The 18,482-nt window shown below is 40.4% G+C and overlaps 1 protein-coding gene across 4 annotated transcripts; it reads left to right on the plus strand.

The window, feature by feature from the left end:
* Positions 1 to 664: 664 nt before the first annotated feature.
* On the plus strand, positions 665 to 17,639 carry LOC109865358 (phosphatidylinositol 3,4,5-trisphosphate 3-phosphatase and dual-specificity protein phosphatase PTEN-like). Of its 4 annotated transcripts, none has more exons than XM_020453462.2 (10): positions 666 to 1,433; positions 3,900 to 3,984; positions 5,262 to 5,306; positions 6,061 to 6,104; positions 6,227 to 6,465; positions 7,035 to 7,176; positions 12,118 to 12,186; positions 12,600 to 12,766; positions 12,957 to 13,217; positions 13,553 to 17,639. In XM_020453462.2, exons 1-10 carry the CDS (start codon positions 1,355 to 1,357, stop codon positions 13,736 to 13,738), a joined length of 1,317 nt encoding a protein of 438 aa, XP_020309051.1. In that variant the 5' UTR covers positions 666 to 1,354; the 3' UTR covers positions 13,739 to 17,639. The 4 variants fall into 4 exon arrangements, with proteins under 4 accessions (XP_020309053.1, XP_020309051.1, XP_020309054.1 ...); XM_020453463.2 differs by having other exon boundaries at positions 667 to 1,433; positions 12,957 to 13,208; XM_020453464.2 differs by lacking the exon at positions 12,118 to 12,186 and having other exon boundaries at positions 665 to 1,433.
* The last annotated feature ends 843 nt before the right edge of the window (positions 17,640 to 18,482 follow it).

The following is an 18,482-nucleotide window of genomic DNA, read 5'->3' on the forward strand; positions in this document are numbered from 1 at the left end:
AAAAGGCAACAATGTATTGATTCCTCATCAAGGCCGTGGCGGCAGGTAGCCTAGTGGTTAGAGTGTTGGACCAGTAACCGAAAGGTTGCAAGATTGAATTCCCGAGCTGACAAGGTAAAAAATCTGTCGTTCTGTTCCTGAACAAGGCAGTTAACCCACTGCTCCTAGGCTGTAATTGAAAATAAGAATTTGTTCTTAAGCTCTTAATTAAGGTACATTTTTTTAAATACACCTGCAATTTGATCCACTGCATCCAGCTTATGCAATGCCATGAGACAATGGAAATGACTTGTTTAAAATGGATACATCAAATGCATCAGGCACACCGCACCAAGTGTATTACACAACGCAAATTCTCTGATTTGATTATATACATGTCAATGTCATGATTCCTAAATTAAATATTGGAAACTTCCCTAATTATAGAAACACGTGACTATAATAGAGAAGCTAGTTCCCTGTTCAGTGCCCATGTCCTTCCGCCACCGACGAAAATAATTTCTTAGAAATGCAATTATACAATGAAAGATACATATTTCATTATATAATGTATTGCTTTGTCAATTTATTCTGCACTAGTTTACGTGTTGTCCTAATCGCGTTTCGCCGGATAGATGTTTTTGAAGAACTATTTTACACTGCGGCATAACATTACGTCCAATCGTAGCCTTTCTCAATTGGAGCGGAAGCCATCATGGAAGTTTGCGAGAGCAGCGAGAGGAACGAGTCAGTAGGGAAAGGGACGTGTCAGGGAAGAAGTGCGGGCGAGTAATATAATTACACAGATTTGTTAGCTATGTTTAAGGTGGAGGCTGTCAATTTCCTGTCATATTTTTTTAGTTCCGACGACGTGGATCGTTTTGTCGGATGAGTTCTCTTTTTGTTGTTGAAGAATTGACATGCTAACTAGATACGCTAGCCATATCTAGCTACGTGTGTGCAGAGATCGAGTGTGTGTCACAGTCACTATTCTGGGCAAGGAACGTCGGGGAGATTTCTCTCCGCATTTCTGGCATAATCACGGCGCCTTTGGCCAAATCAGATACTTGGTACGCTCTTAAAATACAACGGTTCGAGGGCTGGATAATTAATCACCTATTCATCTGGAGGATTTTGTGTCAAATTGTGGGATCTGGGAAGCCGGGCCTGTGGTGGAACGGAGAGAGGCCCTCCTTTATGACCCAGCAGCAGCAGAAGCTATTCTAGCTAGCACGGCTAGCTTAGCTAACTCACGTTAGCTGTCAACGTTTGACACCAACGGGATTGCGAGGGAGAAATATTGGCAACATTTCATACAAAGGCAACAACAATACTTTCTCTTAATATAAAAACGTTAAAGACTCCTGTGACAGATATGGCTGCAATCATAAAGGAAATTGTCAGCCGAAACAAAAGGAGATACCAGGAGGATGGGTTTGACTTGGACTTGACTTGTATCCTTTTTGTTGAATGGCCGTAATATTAGCTGACTAGTTTTTTATGTCTGACTATGTTCATCTGTCTCTATTAACGTTACCTTGCTAACTAGCTATAATACCTAGATTGGTAACTTAACCTTTCTACAAAAGATGATTAGCTAGTTAACGTGAACTAATGTTAGTCAGAAGTCAGTGAGCATTAATTTAAAATATATATATATATATATATATATATATATATATATATATATATATATATATATATATATATATATATATATATATATATATATAGTTAGCAAGCTGTGAAAAGCTAATGACAGAACGTCTGGTTGGTTGGTTCGCTCCCTCGTCACTGGTTGGTCAACTAGCTGACTACCTAGCTAGGTCAATTAGCAACCAGGTTATATGCTAACCTACTCTGCTAAATTGCTACAGTATTTGACAACGGTGTGTGTGACCTGTGAAACTAAACGCAGAGTCTTGATAACTAGATAAATCTCATAGCTTGCATAACGTTAGCTTCGCTAGCTAGTAGTTTGCACGTCCATCATCATCATGATAACTGAACGAGAGATTCAACATCATGGATAACGTAGCTGGCTAATGTAGTGGTAGTAAACGTTATATCTAGCTAATTGATCTTGATAAGTTGTCTTAATTATTTGGTTGATGTCAACAGAATATGTCACCGGTTAGTTGGCTAATATATAGTTAGCTTCCCCTGGATGGGGAACAAAGAGATCAACCTTTTTGCGACGCATTATTAAGGTCCTCTGGCCTACATAATGTAACAAGCTATAATGGATCAGATTCACATTATATTCTCAATCAGTCCTCCTTCTAGCCAGACAAAGACCTAAAAGCATTGAGTCATTATCAGAGTGAGAGGAAATGGTAGCTTATTAATACGATTTATAATAGCGCTATCTAGTTAGTGGAATGTGCCAATTTCAATGTGCTTGAATGAACATAATTATTGGTTTGGTCGTCTTGAGATATTTGAACTTTTTTCGTCTAGCTTAATGAGCTCAGCATGTTTGTATTGATTTGAGGTATTGAAATGCGTCACCTAACCTTGCAAGGTATGCAATCAAATGGTGAAAGTGTAGGTGCATGTAGAATGCATAGATTAAAAGCCAGTTAAAGGTTATGAGGATAATTGGAGGGAGGAAGTGTGGCTTAGTACTGTTGTACAATATAGGCATGTTTAGTTGTAATGTATTGCAGTTCAATTGGTGAACTACTCTTTGCTGTGGCTATGACCCTTTGATTGAGGTTCAGTGATCTCAGGAAGCGCTGTGCATTTTATTTTATACAAATAAAAAAACAGAACTGGGTTTGCCTAACGTAAGTATTTTTTGAGTTAGATCATGTATGAGCGAAACATGGGATTATAGCTAAATCACCTTGTTCCATCAAACATATTTAGATGTGAGAGAACTATTGTGCCAGTCATTGTGTCGGTCATTGTGGCAGTGTTCGGGAAGGCAGTGTAGCCATGGTTGTTCCTGTTATGTAATGATTCCTCTCCAGTTCTAGGGTTTGGTTTTAAAATAGTGATGAGATTTCACATCGGCAACAATGCCTCTCCACCAGATCTTAACTGTGCTATTACGAATATGACAATTATTCTGCTAAATGGTGTTGCTGGAAATGGCAGGCTTATTTTATTTAACCTTTTACCTAGGTTTGTCTCATTGAGATAACCTCTCATTTTCAAGAGACCTCGTCCAACCAAGAGAGAACTATGTTCTGTGAAAATTGAATTGATCCCATTCAGTTGATTTATTTATTTGATTGGAACAGTGAGGCTCTGCTCATGCTGACCAGTGCATTTGTCATTGCAGTAGTCTCGGGTACTTTTGGAGCATGACGTCATTGTGATTTTATGCCAGTTCAAATGTAAAATACACTATCAGGATACGTAAGTGTGTGACAAGACGGCCTGGGTTTCAGTAAATGAACAGTAAACATGGAAGAATAATTTAGAGATCGTGTTTTGTATGCATTTCATATAGTAGTAGCCAATTCTGATGAATTATTTGACCAAATAGGGAATCTTTGTATGCTTAAATAAAAAAATGTGTGCTTGGATATATTTCCCAAGTGAAAAGGCATGCGTAAATTAGAGCAACTTGAGCTTTGTTTATACCTGTATTGATGATGTGAGTGATGTAATGCTTTTTCTTTCGAAGAGGTGAGGAGGATGGGTGGGGGGGGTCTGGTCTATATTACCCAGGCTCTGTCCTGTTGTCCATACTTCTCTGCCGTGATTGATCTGTCACGATAAGCAATGCATGTCTGATGTAAGCTATGATATAAGCCATCTGTGTTTGGGCATATCAAAGAGCTGTTTGTTTGCATTGTACACCAATTGTATGTGTGGTTGTTGTATTGGCCTAGGTGTATGTAATTCCTTTCTTTAGTCTCTGACCTTTAAGCAGCCAACCTCCTGGTTTCCTTGACTCCTGCGCTCAGATATTTATCCGAACATAATTGCTATGGGCTTTCCTGCTGAAAGACTTGAGGGTGTCTACAGAAACAACATTGATGATGTAGTACGGTAAGTACTTCTAAATGTGCATGTCGACGTCCCTGTCAAAAATAAACAAGGGGTTTCTTGGAATGAGAGTGAAAAGGTAATCACTGAAAACACGCAGGTAGTTAACCTGTCCTAACTACCTTAACCAAACCCTGTGGGAGCAGTTGGCGAGGCTGAACATTTTAGAGGGCCCTGTAATGTAAGCCAATTTCCAACAAATCTCAGAATTTCTCCAGGGAGCTGAGTTATATTTTAGCATTTTAAAAGCGCATTTCCAGGGATTCTACATATTCTGCCATGGCATGTTAGTTCTCAAAGACTTTATTTAAAGTTATAGTTCAATTCATTTTTTCTAAATACTTTATCTGGTTTTAGTTTAAGTTTACATTGTAAATATCCCCCACCATTAATATTATTATACATGTTTTACAGTTTGGAATCCCTGATCCTTTCTCACTGTTTATCATTATATGGGCGACAGAGGTCGGACTGAATATAATGTTTGAAATGCATGCTGTTGAGCCAGCTTCAGAGGCTTGCCTGATGTGTCAACTGAAACCAAAGGAGTGACCTGCAAGCCACCTGTGAACTTAACCTGACCCTACTTATTTTATTGCGCACCAATTTCCTTCAATTTACGCAGGCCCTAAAAATTGTCAGACTCCAGCCACCCATGTCATAGACTGTTCTTTCAGCTATCGTATGACAAGCGGTACCGGAGCATCAAGTTTACGTCCAAAAGGCTCCTTAACAGCGTCTTGCTGTTTATTATCTATGCATAGTCACTTTACCCCTACCTACATGTACATATTACCTCCATTACCTCGGACTAACCTGTATCCCCGCACATTGACTCGGTATTGTAACTTTTTTCACTTTTAGTTTATTTAGTAAATATTTTCTTTACTCTTATTTTCTTAACTGCGTTGTTGGGTAAGGTCTATCTATACCTGTTGTATTCGGCGCATGTCACAAATAAAACAAATAATTTGAGGATATAGACTCATAGGTGTGGGCTTTTGGAAAAGTTAAAGGGGAAAATGTATTTTTCATTTCCCAGAAGCTGCTGTTTTTAGATATGTGAACCAACCTGAACGACCAACACCCTGCTGATAGTCAATGTTGTAACACCGTATTATTTAGCTTGTCTGAGAGGCCGTCAGTCTGCCATTCTGGCATTATGCTCTGTTTTAAGAATGTGATTTAGAGGGCCGTTTAGTGTTGGAAGGTAAGTTGGATCAGAATTAGCTAAAAATGTGTTCTGGATGGAAAAGTAATTCTCCTCTTCTCTCTCTCAGGTTTCTGGACTCTAAGCACAAAAATCATTACAAGATCTATAATCTGTGAGTACCCTGGTATCTGTCTATTTTGCCTGTGCATATGCAGTATGGTCAGCAGCGGTTGCTGTGCTGCAAAGTTGTCTGATGTAATGCAGAAAATGTCTGTGGAATATAGCCCTGGAGGAGGAAAAGCCTTTCTGTTTTAGAATGTAAACCACAGTAGCTCTTATTTGCCTTAAGTCATCAGTTGTCTATCTGGATTTCGCCTATCGTATAGGATTAAATGCATAGAAATTGAGTGAATAGAACGGGAGTCCCCATTCAAGCAATGATTTGTCTATTCTATTGCTATGCGTCTAATCCTATCGGATAGGCGAAATCCAGATAATTTTTTTAATACAGGGCCCAGTGGTTCTTGGTGGATAGGCCCAGGCATTGTGATGACGTTTCAGAACAATCATATCATGGTAACCGTTTGGTATAGTTTTGCCCTGGAAAAGGAATTTACAACCATGTTTTCCTCAGTTTGAAGTCGTTACCTAGTAGACTGGCACTGACTGACTTAACTGTGAGCTACAAAGATACTAAGGATCACAGGTTTCTCATTGATAACAATCATCTTAACTATTAAGAGAAGTAGAGAGAGCTCAGTAAACACAATGGATATATTATTCAACAGTTGGCTGAATCTGTGTGGAATTCATGAGGTTGCAGTCGTTGAAATAATCTGTATGCTGACAGATCGATTGTACAAATGAAAGAATGCTCCCGTTTGTAGTCCACTACTACAGCAACATTTTTGTTTGTCCCTTTATAGGTGTGCTGAGCGACATTATGACGCATCCAAATTCAATTGCAGAGGTGAGACATTACAGTGAAAACATCACTTTCATTCAGGCTGTCATTGAATGAATCAATCTTTAACTAAAAACCCACGTGTGACATTATCTAACTGAGCTCAGTCTCTCTCCGTCTGTCTCCAGTTGCACAATATCCGTTTGAGGATCACAATCCCCCCCAGCTGGAGCTGATTAAACCGTTCTGCGAAGATCTTGACCAGTGGTTAAGTGAGGATGACAATCACGTGGCGGCGATTCACTGTAAAGCTGGAAAGGGACGTACGGGTGTCATGATCTGTGCTTACCTGTTACACCGGGGCAAGTTCCTCAAAGCACAAGAAGCTCTGGACTTCTATGGAGAAGTCAGGACCAGAGATAAGAAGGTACATTTTATTGTTCCAGTCTGGCCCTCTAAGGCTGCGTTTACACAGGCAGCCCAATTATGATATTTGTCCTCTAAATGGTGTTTTGACCAATCAGATCAACTCTGAAAAAGATCTGATGTGAAAAGATCTGACGTGATTGGTCAACAGACCAATTGTTCAGTGGGAAAAAATATCAGAATTGGGCTGCATGTGTAAACGCAGCCATACTGTCTTGGAAACAGATCATCCCCATTATCCATTTAGATCATTCAACCCTCTAACTCTTCCCCAGGCCATTTTCAACGTACCTCGCTGGTAACATAAGGGTTAAATGGAGGATTACGATGATAGTCGTCAACTCCACACCATAGGCCTGGTCGTCGTGGTTGATTCTAGTATATCTCGAATCATTATCTTAATTGAAGGATACATTATGAATAGTTGCTTGAGTTAACGCTAATCTTCCTGACTTGAACATTTGTGAGGCTCCTATAAAGGCTTGTCGTCATGATTTGATATTTCAAATTGTAAATGTCCTCTTTACAGACGGAGTAAAAAAACTTGAGTGTTTCTCTTTTCCCATTCAGGGAGTGACAATCCCCAGCCAGAGGCGCTATGTCTATTACTATAGCCACCTTCTCAAGAACCAGCTGGATTACAAACCAGTGGCTCTGCTCTTCCACAAGATGGTGTTCGAGACGGTGCCCATGTTCAGTGGCGGAACGTGTCGTAAGTGATTTCCTCGTCATTGGTCTCAATCCTGTTTCTTTCCTGTATCCTCCTGACCTTGGGCTTGTGTGCTACTGGCTTTCACACTTTGACAATGTGAGCTTCAGTTCATTGTCCTGCCTCCGTCCTCTGCTTTGCACAGCTTTGCTTCTTGATGTTGCATGATCTTTTTTGCCCTTTGCTCCATGCAAAGCTGACATTAACCACAGTGGAACGTACCGTTTTGTAATGACGGTTATGCTCGTCAGAATTGTGTGGTTTCCCTGCTATTATTTTGCTTGGCTCACTGGTCATTTGACTTGGCTGTATAATCAGAGAATAAGGGGTTTTATTCGTGCGTTCAAGACAGTTGGGGGGGGGGCGGACAAGGTCAAATCATGACGTCCGTGATCTTCAGGTCAGAAAGTCGGAGCTCTAGAAAGTTTCCGAAGACTGCTAAAAAAAGGGTTTTCCCAGTCTGACCTTTTTTTTATTTATTTATGATTATTATATATTTTTTTTTTTACCCGAGTTCTCAGTTGTCATTTACACACGGACATTTCAGAGTTCCCAGTTGTTTGAAGGCAGCCTACACAGTTGAAGTCGGAAGTTTACATACACTTAGATTAGTCATTAAAACTCATTTTTCAACCACTCCACAAATTTCTTGTTAACAAATTGTAGTTTTGGCAAGTCAGTTAGGACATCTACTTTGTGCATGATGTGGAATTTTTCCAACAATTGTTTACAGACAGATTATTTCACTTATAATTCACTATATCACAATTCCAGTGGGTCAGAAGTTTACATACACTAAGTTGACTGTGCCTTTAAACAGCTTGGAAATTTCCAGAAAATTATGTCATGGCTTTAGAAGCTTCTGATAGGCTAGTTGACATCATTTGAGTAAATTGGAGGTGTTACTGTGGATGTATTTCAAGGCTTACCTTCAAACCCAGTGCCTCTTTGCTTGACATCATGGGAAAATCAAAAGAAATCAGCAAAGACCTCAGAAGAAGAAGAAAAATTGACCTCCAAGTCTGGTTCATCCTTGCTAGCAATTTCCAAATGCCTGAAGGTATCACGTTCATCTGTACAAACAAAAGTACGCAAGTATAAACACCATGGGACCACGCAGCCGTCATACCGCTCAAGAAGGAGACACGTTCTGTCTCCTATAGATTAAAGTACTTTGGTGAGAAAAGTGCAAATCAATCCCAGAGTAACAGCAAAGGACCTTGGGAAGATGCTGAAGGAAACGGGCACAAAAGTATCTACCGTACATAACCTGAAAGGCCGCTCAGCAAGGAAGAAGCCACTGCTCCAAAACCGCCATAAAAAAAAAAAGGCAGACTATGGTTTGCAACTGCACATGGGGACAAAGATTGTACTTTTTGGAGAAATCTCCTCTGGTCTGATGACACACAAATAACTGTTTGGCCATAATGACCATTGTTACGCTTGGAGGAAAAAGGGGGAGGCTTGCAAGCCGAAGAACACCATCCCAACTGTGAAGCACAGTTGTGGGGGTGCTTTGCTGCAGGAGGGACTGGTGCACTTCACAAAATAAATGGCAGCATGAGGAAGGAAAATTCTGTGGATATATTGAAGCAACATCTCAAGACATCAGTCAGGAAGTTAAAGCTTGGTCGCAAATGGGTCTTCCAAATGGACAGTGACTCCAAGCATACTTCCAAAGTTGTGGCAAAATGGATTAAGGACAACATCGTCAAGGTATTGGAGTGGCCATCACAAAGCCCTGACCTCAAACCTCTAGAGAATTTGTGGGCAGGACTGAAAAAGCGTGTGTGGGCAAGGAGGCCTACAAACCTGACTCCATTACACCAGCTCTGTCAGGAGGAATAGGCCAAAATTCACCCAACTTATTGTGGGAAGCTTGTGGAAGGCTACCTGAAACGTTTGGCCCAAGTTAAACAATTCATAGGAAATGCTACCAAATACTAATTGAGTGTATGTAAACTTCTGACCCACTGGGAATATGATGAAAGAAATATAAGCTAAAATAAATAATTCTCTCTACTATTATTCTAACATTTCACATTCTTAAAATAAAGTGGTGATCCTAATGGATCTAAGACAGGGAATTTTTACGAGGATTAAATGTCAGGAATTGTGAAACTGAGTTTAAATGTATTTGGCTAAGGTGTATGTAAACTTCCGACTTTAACTGTACCTCGCTGGATTGCCAGAAGACTTCAAATAGTGATGAGGGTAAAAAAAACAATACATAACATATCACAAAATTATTTAGTGATTATACTCAATCAAATCTAAATCCAACATGTAAAGTGCTGGTCCCATGTTTCATGGGATCTTAAAATAGTCCAGAAATGTTCGATACACACAAAAAGCTTATTTCTCTCAAATGTTGTGCACAAATTAGTTTACATTCCTGTTAGTGAGCATTTCACCTTTGCCAAGATAATCCGTCCACCTGACAGGTGTGGCATATCAAGAAGCTGATTAAACAGCATGCTCATTACACAGGTGCACCTTGTGCTGTGTACAAAAGGCCACTCTAAAATGTGCAGTTTTGTTTCACAACACAATGCTGCAGATGTCTCAAGTGTTGAGGGAGCGTGCAACTGGCATGCTGACTGCAGGAATGTCTACCACAGCTGTTGCCAGAGAATTTAATGTTAATTCCTCTACCATAAGCCAACGTCGTTTTAGAGAATTTGGCATTAAGTCCAACCGGCCTCACAATCGCAAACCGCGTGTAACCACACCAGCCCAGGACCTCCACATCCGACTTATTCGCCTACGGGATAGAATGAGACCAGCCACTGGGACAGTTGATGAAACTGAGGTGTATTTCTGTCTGTAATAAAAACCCTTTTGTGGGTGAAAACTCTATCATTGGCTTGGCCTGGCTCCCCAGTGGGTGGGCTTATGCCCTCCCAGGCCCACCCATGGCTGAGCCCCTGCCCAGTCATGTTAAATCCATAGATTAGGGGCTAATTCATTTATTTCAATTGACTGGTTTCCTCATATGAACTGTAACTTGTTTTTTTGTTCAGTGTATATTATATTGATTATTTGACTCCAATAATTATACATGTTTTGTTAGCTATCGCTAGTTCGCTGTACCTGCGGCAACCAGTGTTTCCCATAGAATTGCTTCCAGCAGCGGTGGCAAAGTTAGCGTGGGGCGTGGTAGTGGGCATGGCCAATGGCGCTGTCTCCGACCCAATATTTTAGAGGTCCTCCACTTGGCCACAGATTCTACACATTTTGCTATGTTATGCTAACTGAGTGAGTCATATATATATATATATACTTATTATTTTTATCAATCGGGGGCCCCACGCCATGACATTTTTTGAATTTGAGATTTCCCTGACTAGATTTTTATTTTGGTGGTTCTTAAAGATGATCTGATTTTAAAATATTATACTACATTATCTTTTCTATATACTTTATATCTGGCTTTTAGTCGTCTTTACATTTATGTTGAACGTTTTACCATATTGTTTTGGAGTGAAGGCAACAACTTAGCATCAGCAGCCCTCCGCTGCTAAATAAATCTGGGGAAACACTGGGCAAAAGTCTATCTTTAATTTTATCCTATAGCTTGTTCTCAGTCTTTTTTAAATAGTGAGCCAACATGTTTTTGGCACTTTTATTACCACTGATTAAAACAAATGTTCTCATGGTCTCATCTCTGCAGCAGAGATATAGTGACCAATATGTTTGGAACATCAAATCGCAGTATCGAATCGCAATACATATAGAACTGTGGTATTATCGTATTTCGAGGTCCCTGGCAGTTTCAAGCCCTGCTATGCTATAACAACCCCCACTCTGTGTGATTGTCATCAGTGGCTGCTCTTTTGTATTTATTATGGATCTCCATTAGCTGCTGCCAAGGCAGAAGCTACTTTTCCTGGGGTCCAGAAACATAAGAACGTTACATACAGTTTAAAATAATACATTACATTTCATAACACCTTACCAAACACATTCAGCGTGTTCCCCTCAGGCCACCACTCCACCATCACCATATTTACAATACAACAGCCATGTGCACGTGGGTGTCTTGTCAGCTGTGTCTGGAATTGAACCTCTTCACTTCATTAATCCATATTTCTGTCGGTTGACCTATTGCCTGGGGCAAGTGAACTGAGCAGCCTTCTGAGGTTGGCCTATTGGGCAGATTATTTACAAAATAAATACAAAAAACAGGTGAAAACATCCAACCTGAGAAGAATGCCGGTAGTATCTTTCTGTTTCCACCCCATTGTTTAACTGAAAGATGGACAATTTATGGCATTCTGGCAAGTAGAGCCTGCACTGAGATTAAAAACTCATAACAAGCCAAATTAAAAGAATTCCAGTACTGGTCTTCTGATTCTTCCCTTATGTGTAGGTGTTAGGCAGGCAATATATGGTACTTCTGCTTGTAAATGGCTCATTTACATTTTCGGGGAAACCAAAAAATACTCTGGACTTGCCGATTGGCAAGTGTCTTTTTGGCTTTAATGTCAATCCCTGTTATTTTATCCCTATTCTGAACACACAAACCACTATGTGGTGTGTTCCCATTGCACAACACAAAGCATTTAAGTGGTTTTCATTTCAACGCCAAAGCCCCTCAAATGATTATTAGTCGATGACAAATGTTTTCTGTCGGTTTTCTTTTTTTGAAGGAAAATGTTAGTTGATGCTTATTAAGGCCTGTATGTTAGGAAATGCATTACTATAAATATTATGATTGCATAAAGGGATGTTCCATAATTGTTCTACTGGTTAAGGTCCTAATAACTTGACAATGGGAAGTTGCTGTCCGCATGTTGAAATGGTAAGTTAGAATCTGTTTATGAATGGTTGTAAACATCTATATGCTACAGTATTTGTACATAGCCTTGATAACCCAGCTCTACCCAAGCCCAGGCAGGGCTGCTGCAGGACTCTGTGTTAATCTCCTTTTCTCTTTCTAAGGGGACACTTCTGTTAAAAACAAGAGCGAGCAGATTCCACATGGTTTCAGGAAAGGGAATTGGCACTGGGGTAATAATAATGATCAGCTTTTCATCCAATGTTTCCCTGTTGACTAGGAGGTTGTTGTAGATGAAGGTGGTGTTGTTGAACTAGGTTGTAGATTGTTGGTGGTGTTAAACTTCGTAAGGTAACTATCAATTCCCCCTCCATCTCAGTGGACTGATCCTAGACCAGAAGTACTCCCTCAAATGAGCTTGGTTTTGGTCAACTCTTCTCTTCTTAGGGCCCTTTATAGCATGTTACTGTAACTGTCTTTTCTATCATTAATATTCCTGGCAGTGGTACTATGTAATTCTGGCCCTTTTCTTTTCTGTCCTCCATTCCTAATTTACCGAGATGTAAATAATATGTACTTGGTTGTTGTCACTGTGTCTCTCCACCCACCAGGAGAGTGACTGGTGTTCACTTGTGCTCTCCCACAGATCCTCAGTTTGTGGTGTACCAGCTCAAGGTAAAGATCCACACGTCCAACCCGGTGAACACGCGGAAGGAGGAGAAGTATGTGTTCTTCGAGTTCCCCCAGCCGCTGCCCGTGTGCGGAGACATCAAGGTGGAGTTCTTCCACAAACAGAATAAAATGATGAAGAAGGTAATGGGCCTTGTGGTTCTTGATTTTTATATGCGGGATTTAACTTAAACACGAGTTCTGATTGGAGTATAGCCTGTGTTGCGGTTGAGATGATGTAACTGCTTTTGTAACTGAGATGCTGTAACTTTGTAACTGAGTTATCATTAAGTTAGCCTTTTATTCAACCCCCCCGCATGTATTTTTCCATCAGGACAAGATGTTTCACTTTTGGGTGAATACCTTCTTTGTCCCTGGACCAGAGGAGAACTTTGAGAAGGTTGAGAACGGGACGTTACCAACGGAGACGTTACCAACGGCGACGTTACCAAAGGAGCAGGCAGGAAACCAAACTGGAGGAACGGGGGACAACGACAAGGATTACCTGATCCTCTCACTGACAAAGAACGACCTGGACAAGGCCAACAAGGATAAAGCAAACCGATACTTCTCCCCCAACTTCAAGGTCAGTCAGGTGAATGAGACTTTCTTTGATTGGGGGTTGGGGGTAAATATTTGACTGTTTTGTGCCAAGATGAATGCGCGGTACCACTTTATTTGAATAGTCCATCTATAGATGCTCTACAGTCTATCTACTAACCCTAACCTTTATTCTAAACCTAACTGTAACATCAGCAAGCAGTTGCTTATCAACAGATGGTCATACTATCTGTAGAGCATCTACAGGTGGATTATCCAAATAGTGTGACCAAATGCTCTCGCCGCTTCGCTCAGATGAAATGTTTCCCCGTTGTATAGATCCATGGGCGTGTTTCAGTTTGTGGATAATAACATTTTCTCGAACTCCAGGTGAAGCTGTACTTTACCAAGACCGTGGAGGACATCTTCAACTCTGAGGCCAGCACTTCCACCTCGCTAACGCCAGACGTTAGTGACAACGAGGCGGACCATTACCGATACTCTGACACCACAGACTCTGACCCGGAGAACGAACCGTTTGACGAAGATCAACACACGCAAATAACGAAAGTGTGAGATTTTTATGGGAAGTAAACCAATTAAAAAATAAAAATACCTTTCAGAGGGGAAAAAAGGAACTTGAATATAAACTGAAAAGCAAAACCTTTTTCCCCACCAACCTACAGCAGCAGGACATTTGCGTCACGGAATATGCCACCAATTTTAGGAACAATGCTGACCAAGTTTTCTTTGTTCTTTTGAAATGTTTTGCCCCTCCCCCGCTCGTTCATCCGGAAAGTATTGACACCGTTGTTGAGTGGGAAAAGGTTCAGTAGCTGTAGTGTTATACCTTTTTGTGTCAAAGACCTATAGAAGAAGATTTCCGCTATCAGGAGATGTGAGATCCGGTATTGGAAAGGCTTATTGGAAATCATAAATTTCACTGCTCCATCTCCTGTGGGAACCAAGGCCAGTGCTTCTGTCACTTTCTCCCACTTCATTCGTTGCCCTCCACAATGCCCCTACCACCCCACTTACCACCCCTTCCATCCTGTCTACTGTGAATGCTTCTTGTGCTTTTTGCAGGTGGTCTCACATGAGTTTGTGCAGTGTAAACTGCATGTTAGAATTTCTCCAGTCGACTTATGATTATTATTGTGATTATTATTATAATTATTAAGCTACATGACATCTAACCAATGTCCATACCTTCTATCATGTCTGTTCAAGGTATGCAGAAACCCAGTGTCCCATGTATTGTTGATGTTTTTATGTTAAGGTAAATGGAACACAAAACGGCAGGGAAGCCAGTGTTGCAATAACGTGAACACTATAGTTAAACGACAAACGGTGTGCATGTTATTGGAATCGTTGTTTAATAAATTGTATACCATGTTTTTCAACAACAACAACAAAATAGATTTCTAAAGCTGATTTTATTTATAGCCAGGAGGTCAAAAATGGCATCCTTTATTTTCATGGTATCTGCAGGTATAACTTCAGTCTTTTGGCAAGCCATTTAGAATGGCCTTGTGTTTTATGATACAGTACATGGTGTCGCCGCCCCCCCCCGACCCCCTTTTTTTTTTTTTTACAGTAACCGGATACAGTTTTGGCCATCATCACAGAGGACAATGTTATCATGTTTTGCATTCATTTTCAGTGTGTAATGTGCTTATAGAGGGGTAATCTGTTCCAAATGTGTACGTTATGACATGCCGTACTACAGCATGTCTCCAAACCTGCATTAGTGCGTCTGGGTCGGTGTCCCCTCAGTCTCTAGAAAGATTTTCAACACACTGCACTTTTTGCCATCTTAGTCTGTGCATGGACGCACCAGAGGTGGTGATGCTGACCTAGTCTTGACACATGTTCAGTAAGGCCAATAGAGGTGACGCTTGGTAAGAGACAGAGGCGACAGAGTGAGATTTAATGTACAGCTTTGTCTGTGAACCGATCCAGGGGTGTTTAATGCAGGTTTTGATCAACCCAGGAGTGGATAATATGTGAACTTAGGTGCTCTTTAGGTTGGTTGTTTCCCCTCTTGAGACATCAGATCTTTTACTCCTTGAATGACTTGTTTTGCAGCCTTATCGTATTTGGCCCAATGAGATCCGGATCACTTGTACATCTAACAAAAGGTGCTTAAACTGCCAAGCTGCATGCTTACGATCCAACAACAACGGAGCCAAGAATCTGTACCTATCCTATGGTGCAAGTAGCTTCAGTGGCATACACTACTTCTGTGTGAGAACTTTTTAATGTGCACCCCCACATGCATTTTTCTGCAGTTGCTGTCCCTAACTGGTTGGGGTTGCTTCCCTTTTCGTTGCGTTTTTCCTTCTCCTTTTCAAAAACAGGTTTCGTTCCGTTGGGGAATGAAATTAGCGCAGCTACAGATTTGACAAAGTCTTGTGCTTGCTTATGAAATATAAAGAGCCCTATATATGCGAATATTTAAATATGTATCATTTATTTTCAGCATGCCAAAATTTTTTGTAACACCTGGCCTCTGTGGCATGCCACGGGCCAGACCCAGGAATCTGCACTGAGGGTAGTGATGTAAGCTGCCTTTTCCTGTACTCTTGACATGAAGGCTTCCCTCTTTTCAACAATCCATCGCACATGCCGTTTCATCTCGGCTTGTTTTTAGACTACTTTCCTTAGGTGTCTCTGTTTCTTTTGTCTGTTTCTCTTCATCGTAAAGTGTCCCCTAGCCAACCCAGGAACACTTCATCTAGAATACTTTTTTTGTTTACATTTTATGACATCACTGAAAACCTGCCAAAAGTAAGCTTGATAATTATTTCTTTTTGTTTTTTTTATTTGTTCTTTAAGGTGGGGCCTATGGGAGATGTTCTTTGCCTTACTTGAAGTTGACACAGCTTTCTCTGCTATTGCTTTGAAATCTACCATTCTGCCCAAGCACTGACTTGATAGTTAAAGTACTTATTTAAAGCTACTATTAATAGAGCAATAGACTTTTGCACTGTTACAGGGTTTTGCAGGGTCTCAGTCAGTGAATCAGTCTCCTCACCCGTTGTTCCCCTTAGTAAAACAAAGCCTTGCAATCAGTGAAGGACGGTGGATTAAAATGGCTAGGTGTACCTAAATCTTGTATTCATGCATCCCCCATAGAAACAACAATTTGTTACTTTGACTGAAAATGTCCTGACCGTTTTTTATTTTTTTTAAAGAAAATAAATAAAATTTTGGAGAAAAGAAAATGGAATTAACTATTTGACGATATTCGTGTTTTCTGGTAAAGACTGCAGGTAACCTATCGGGCAAAAAAATATACTATCTGGATGTTCAGCAGCTGAAATGTCAATCTATTCAATGGCCTCAATATTAAGGAGCGTATGTTTAAGAGACATTTCTGAATGTTTCATTCATCTCCAGCACCACCCCAACATCAACACGTGAATCGCTTCTATGTTTAGTAGTAAAAATTAACATTTTAAATGTTTTTTAAATTCTAACGACACCATCGGTGTGCATCGTGGCATCGTAATTTTTTTTTATATACCAATTATAGGTAGGTTTGTCTAATTGGTTAATGTCATTGGAAAGCTTAGAGGACGATGAGTTTCCAATGACATGAACCAATTAGCAGGCAATGCCTACTCATAATTGGTTAAAGTCACATGATGCACACTGATGTCATTGGAAACACTTTTTTTTTTTTCTTTTTTTTTGCTGCAAAACATAGAAACATGCCATTTTTACATGATGTTGGGTTGGTGCTGGATTTAAGGCCACAGGCCATACCCTAGACATCTCTAGCCCCAATTCTCAAAACATGTTACCACAGTACCTTAAAGTACAAATTCCTAGGGGAACCTTTTGGCACGGGCTAAAACTTGTGGAGTTCACAGGCAGCATACACAAGGTTCAGCTTAAAAACAAAGTAAAATAATTTTATCGGTGCCAGTGTGTAGGTTAAGTTTTGTCACTAGTTTTTAGCTGATTTGTGCAATATGTTATAATGATGCCTGTGGTTGCCACACATTGCCTCTCATTTACAGTTGAGGGGGGAGGGGATGAAATCTTGTTAAATACTGTTCTAGAACATGTCATGCATTCAGATGGAAGGGGTGCAATAAATCAAGAGGTGTTACCTGAAGAAGTGGGCGGGGCTACCTCCCTCCCGCCACTCCATTGTTTTGTTTGGGTTTTTTCTCCCTGGGATTAATTTTGTGCAGAGGTATGTTGGCTAGAACTCATTCTATTTTCAATCTTTAAAAAAAAAAACACAAAAAAACAGCCTTATTCCATTTCAGCCTGTTCGGATACTATTGTGCTGTTCAACAGTTGCTCTGTGTGTAATGCTATGCACTGAGAATACACAACCCACGGTGTAAAATAGAAAGACTTGTACAGGTTATAATTATGCTCATACAAATTAGATGTCTGTTTGTTATTGTATGTGTAAACTGCCCTTTATCTTAGTGTTATAAACTTCACATAAATCCAATCAAGTCTCATTCTTGTCTCTGTGTGAGATACCTGATTTGTGATCGACCTTCATATTTTACGATGACGATGACCAATATAAACAAGAATTCATCTTAATGTTTTTGATGTATATAAATGCTTTCTGATTTCAAGTAGAAATGGATCATGAGCACTGCCAGCTATGGAAAAGAAGGTTGAGTCGGGATGACCCTGTGAGTGTGAGCTGGTGTGCAAAGCCTCTAGGTCATTATGGTTTTCTCCACGTCGGGAAATGTTTACTGCTGTGTGTAAATAAGCTTGCTTTTAAGATGCCAGAAGTTTGAGAAAACCATGTCAACGGTCTCGCTTAGGCGACCTATGAGTGGGATAATGAAGTGGTTGTATATACTAACTACAAGCCCTGTACATTTGACTGACCTCTGTTTTGGAAACATTAAGCCGTGTTCTCCAAAAATAATGGTGCCATTGCTGTTCAGTGTGAGTATGATCAGATACTTTCAAGGGCAGTGCTGTGCTATTGAGCGTATTCATTACTTGGGGATCTGTGCATCAAATGTCCTTCACTGATTCTTTAACACAGGAAACTAAGGCGTTCTCTTCATTGTCTGCTAATACTATCCAGTGTTCCTGTTGCCAGTGTTGAAGGGATCACCATTTTCTATCTCTACTGCCTTCGTTGTTCTAGGAGGTGGCAGGCAACAACTGGAATGTGTTGTGCCCACAAAAAAACAGCAATTCACGTGGCCTGGTCTTTTGAAATGATAGGAAAGACCTATTTAATGGAATTGTTCTTTGTGACATTTCCATAGAAACAGGAAGTGTGAGTACCAAGTATATGAAGAAGTGTGTGTGCTGCCTGCTA

This window comes from Oncorhynchus kisutch, linkage group LG20, assembly GCF_002021735.2.
Source record: "Oncorhynchus kisutch isolate 150728-3 linkage group LG20, Okis_V2, whole genome shotgun sequence".
Taxonomy (NCBI): Eukaryota; Metazoa; Chordata; class Actinopteri; order Salmoniformes; family Salmonidae; genus Oncorhynchus; species Oncorhynchus kisutch.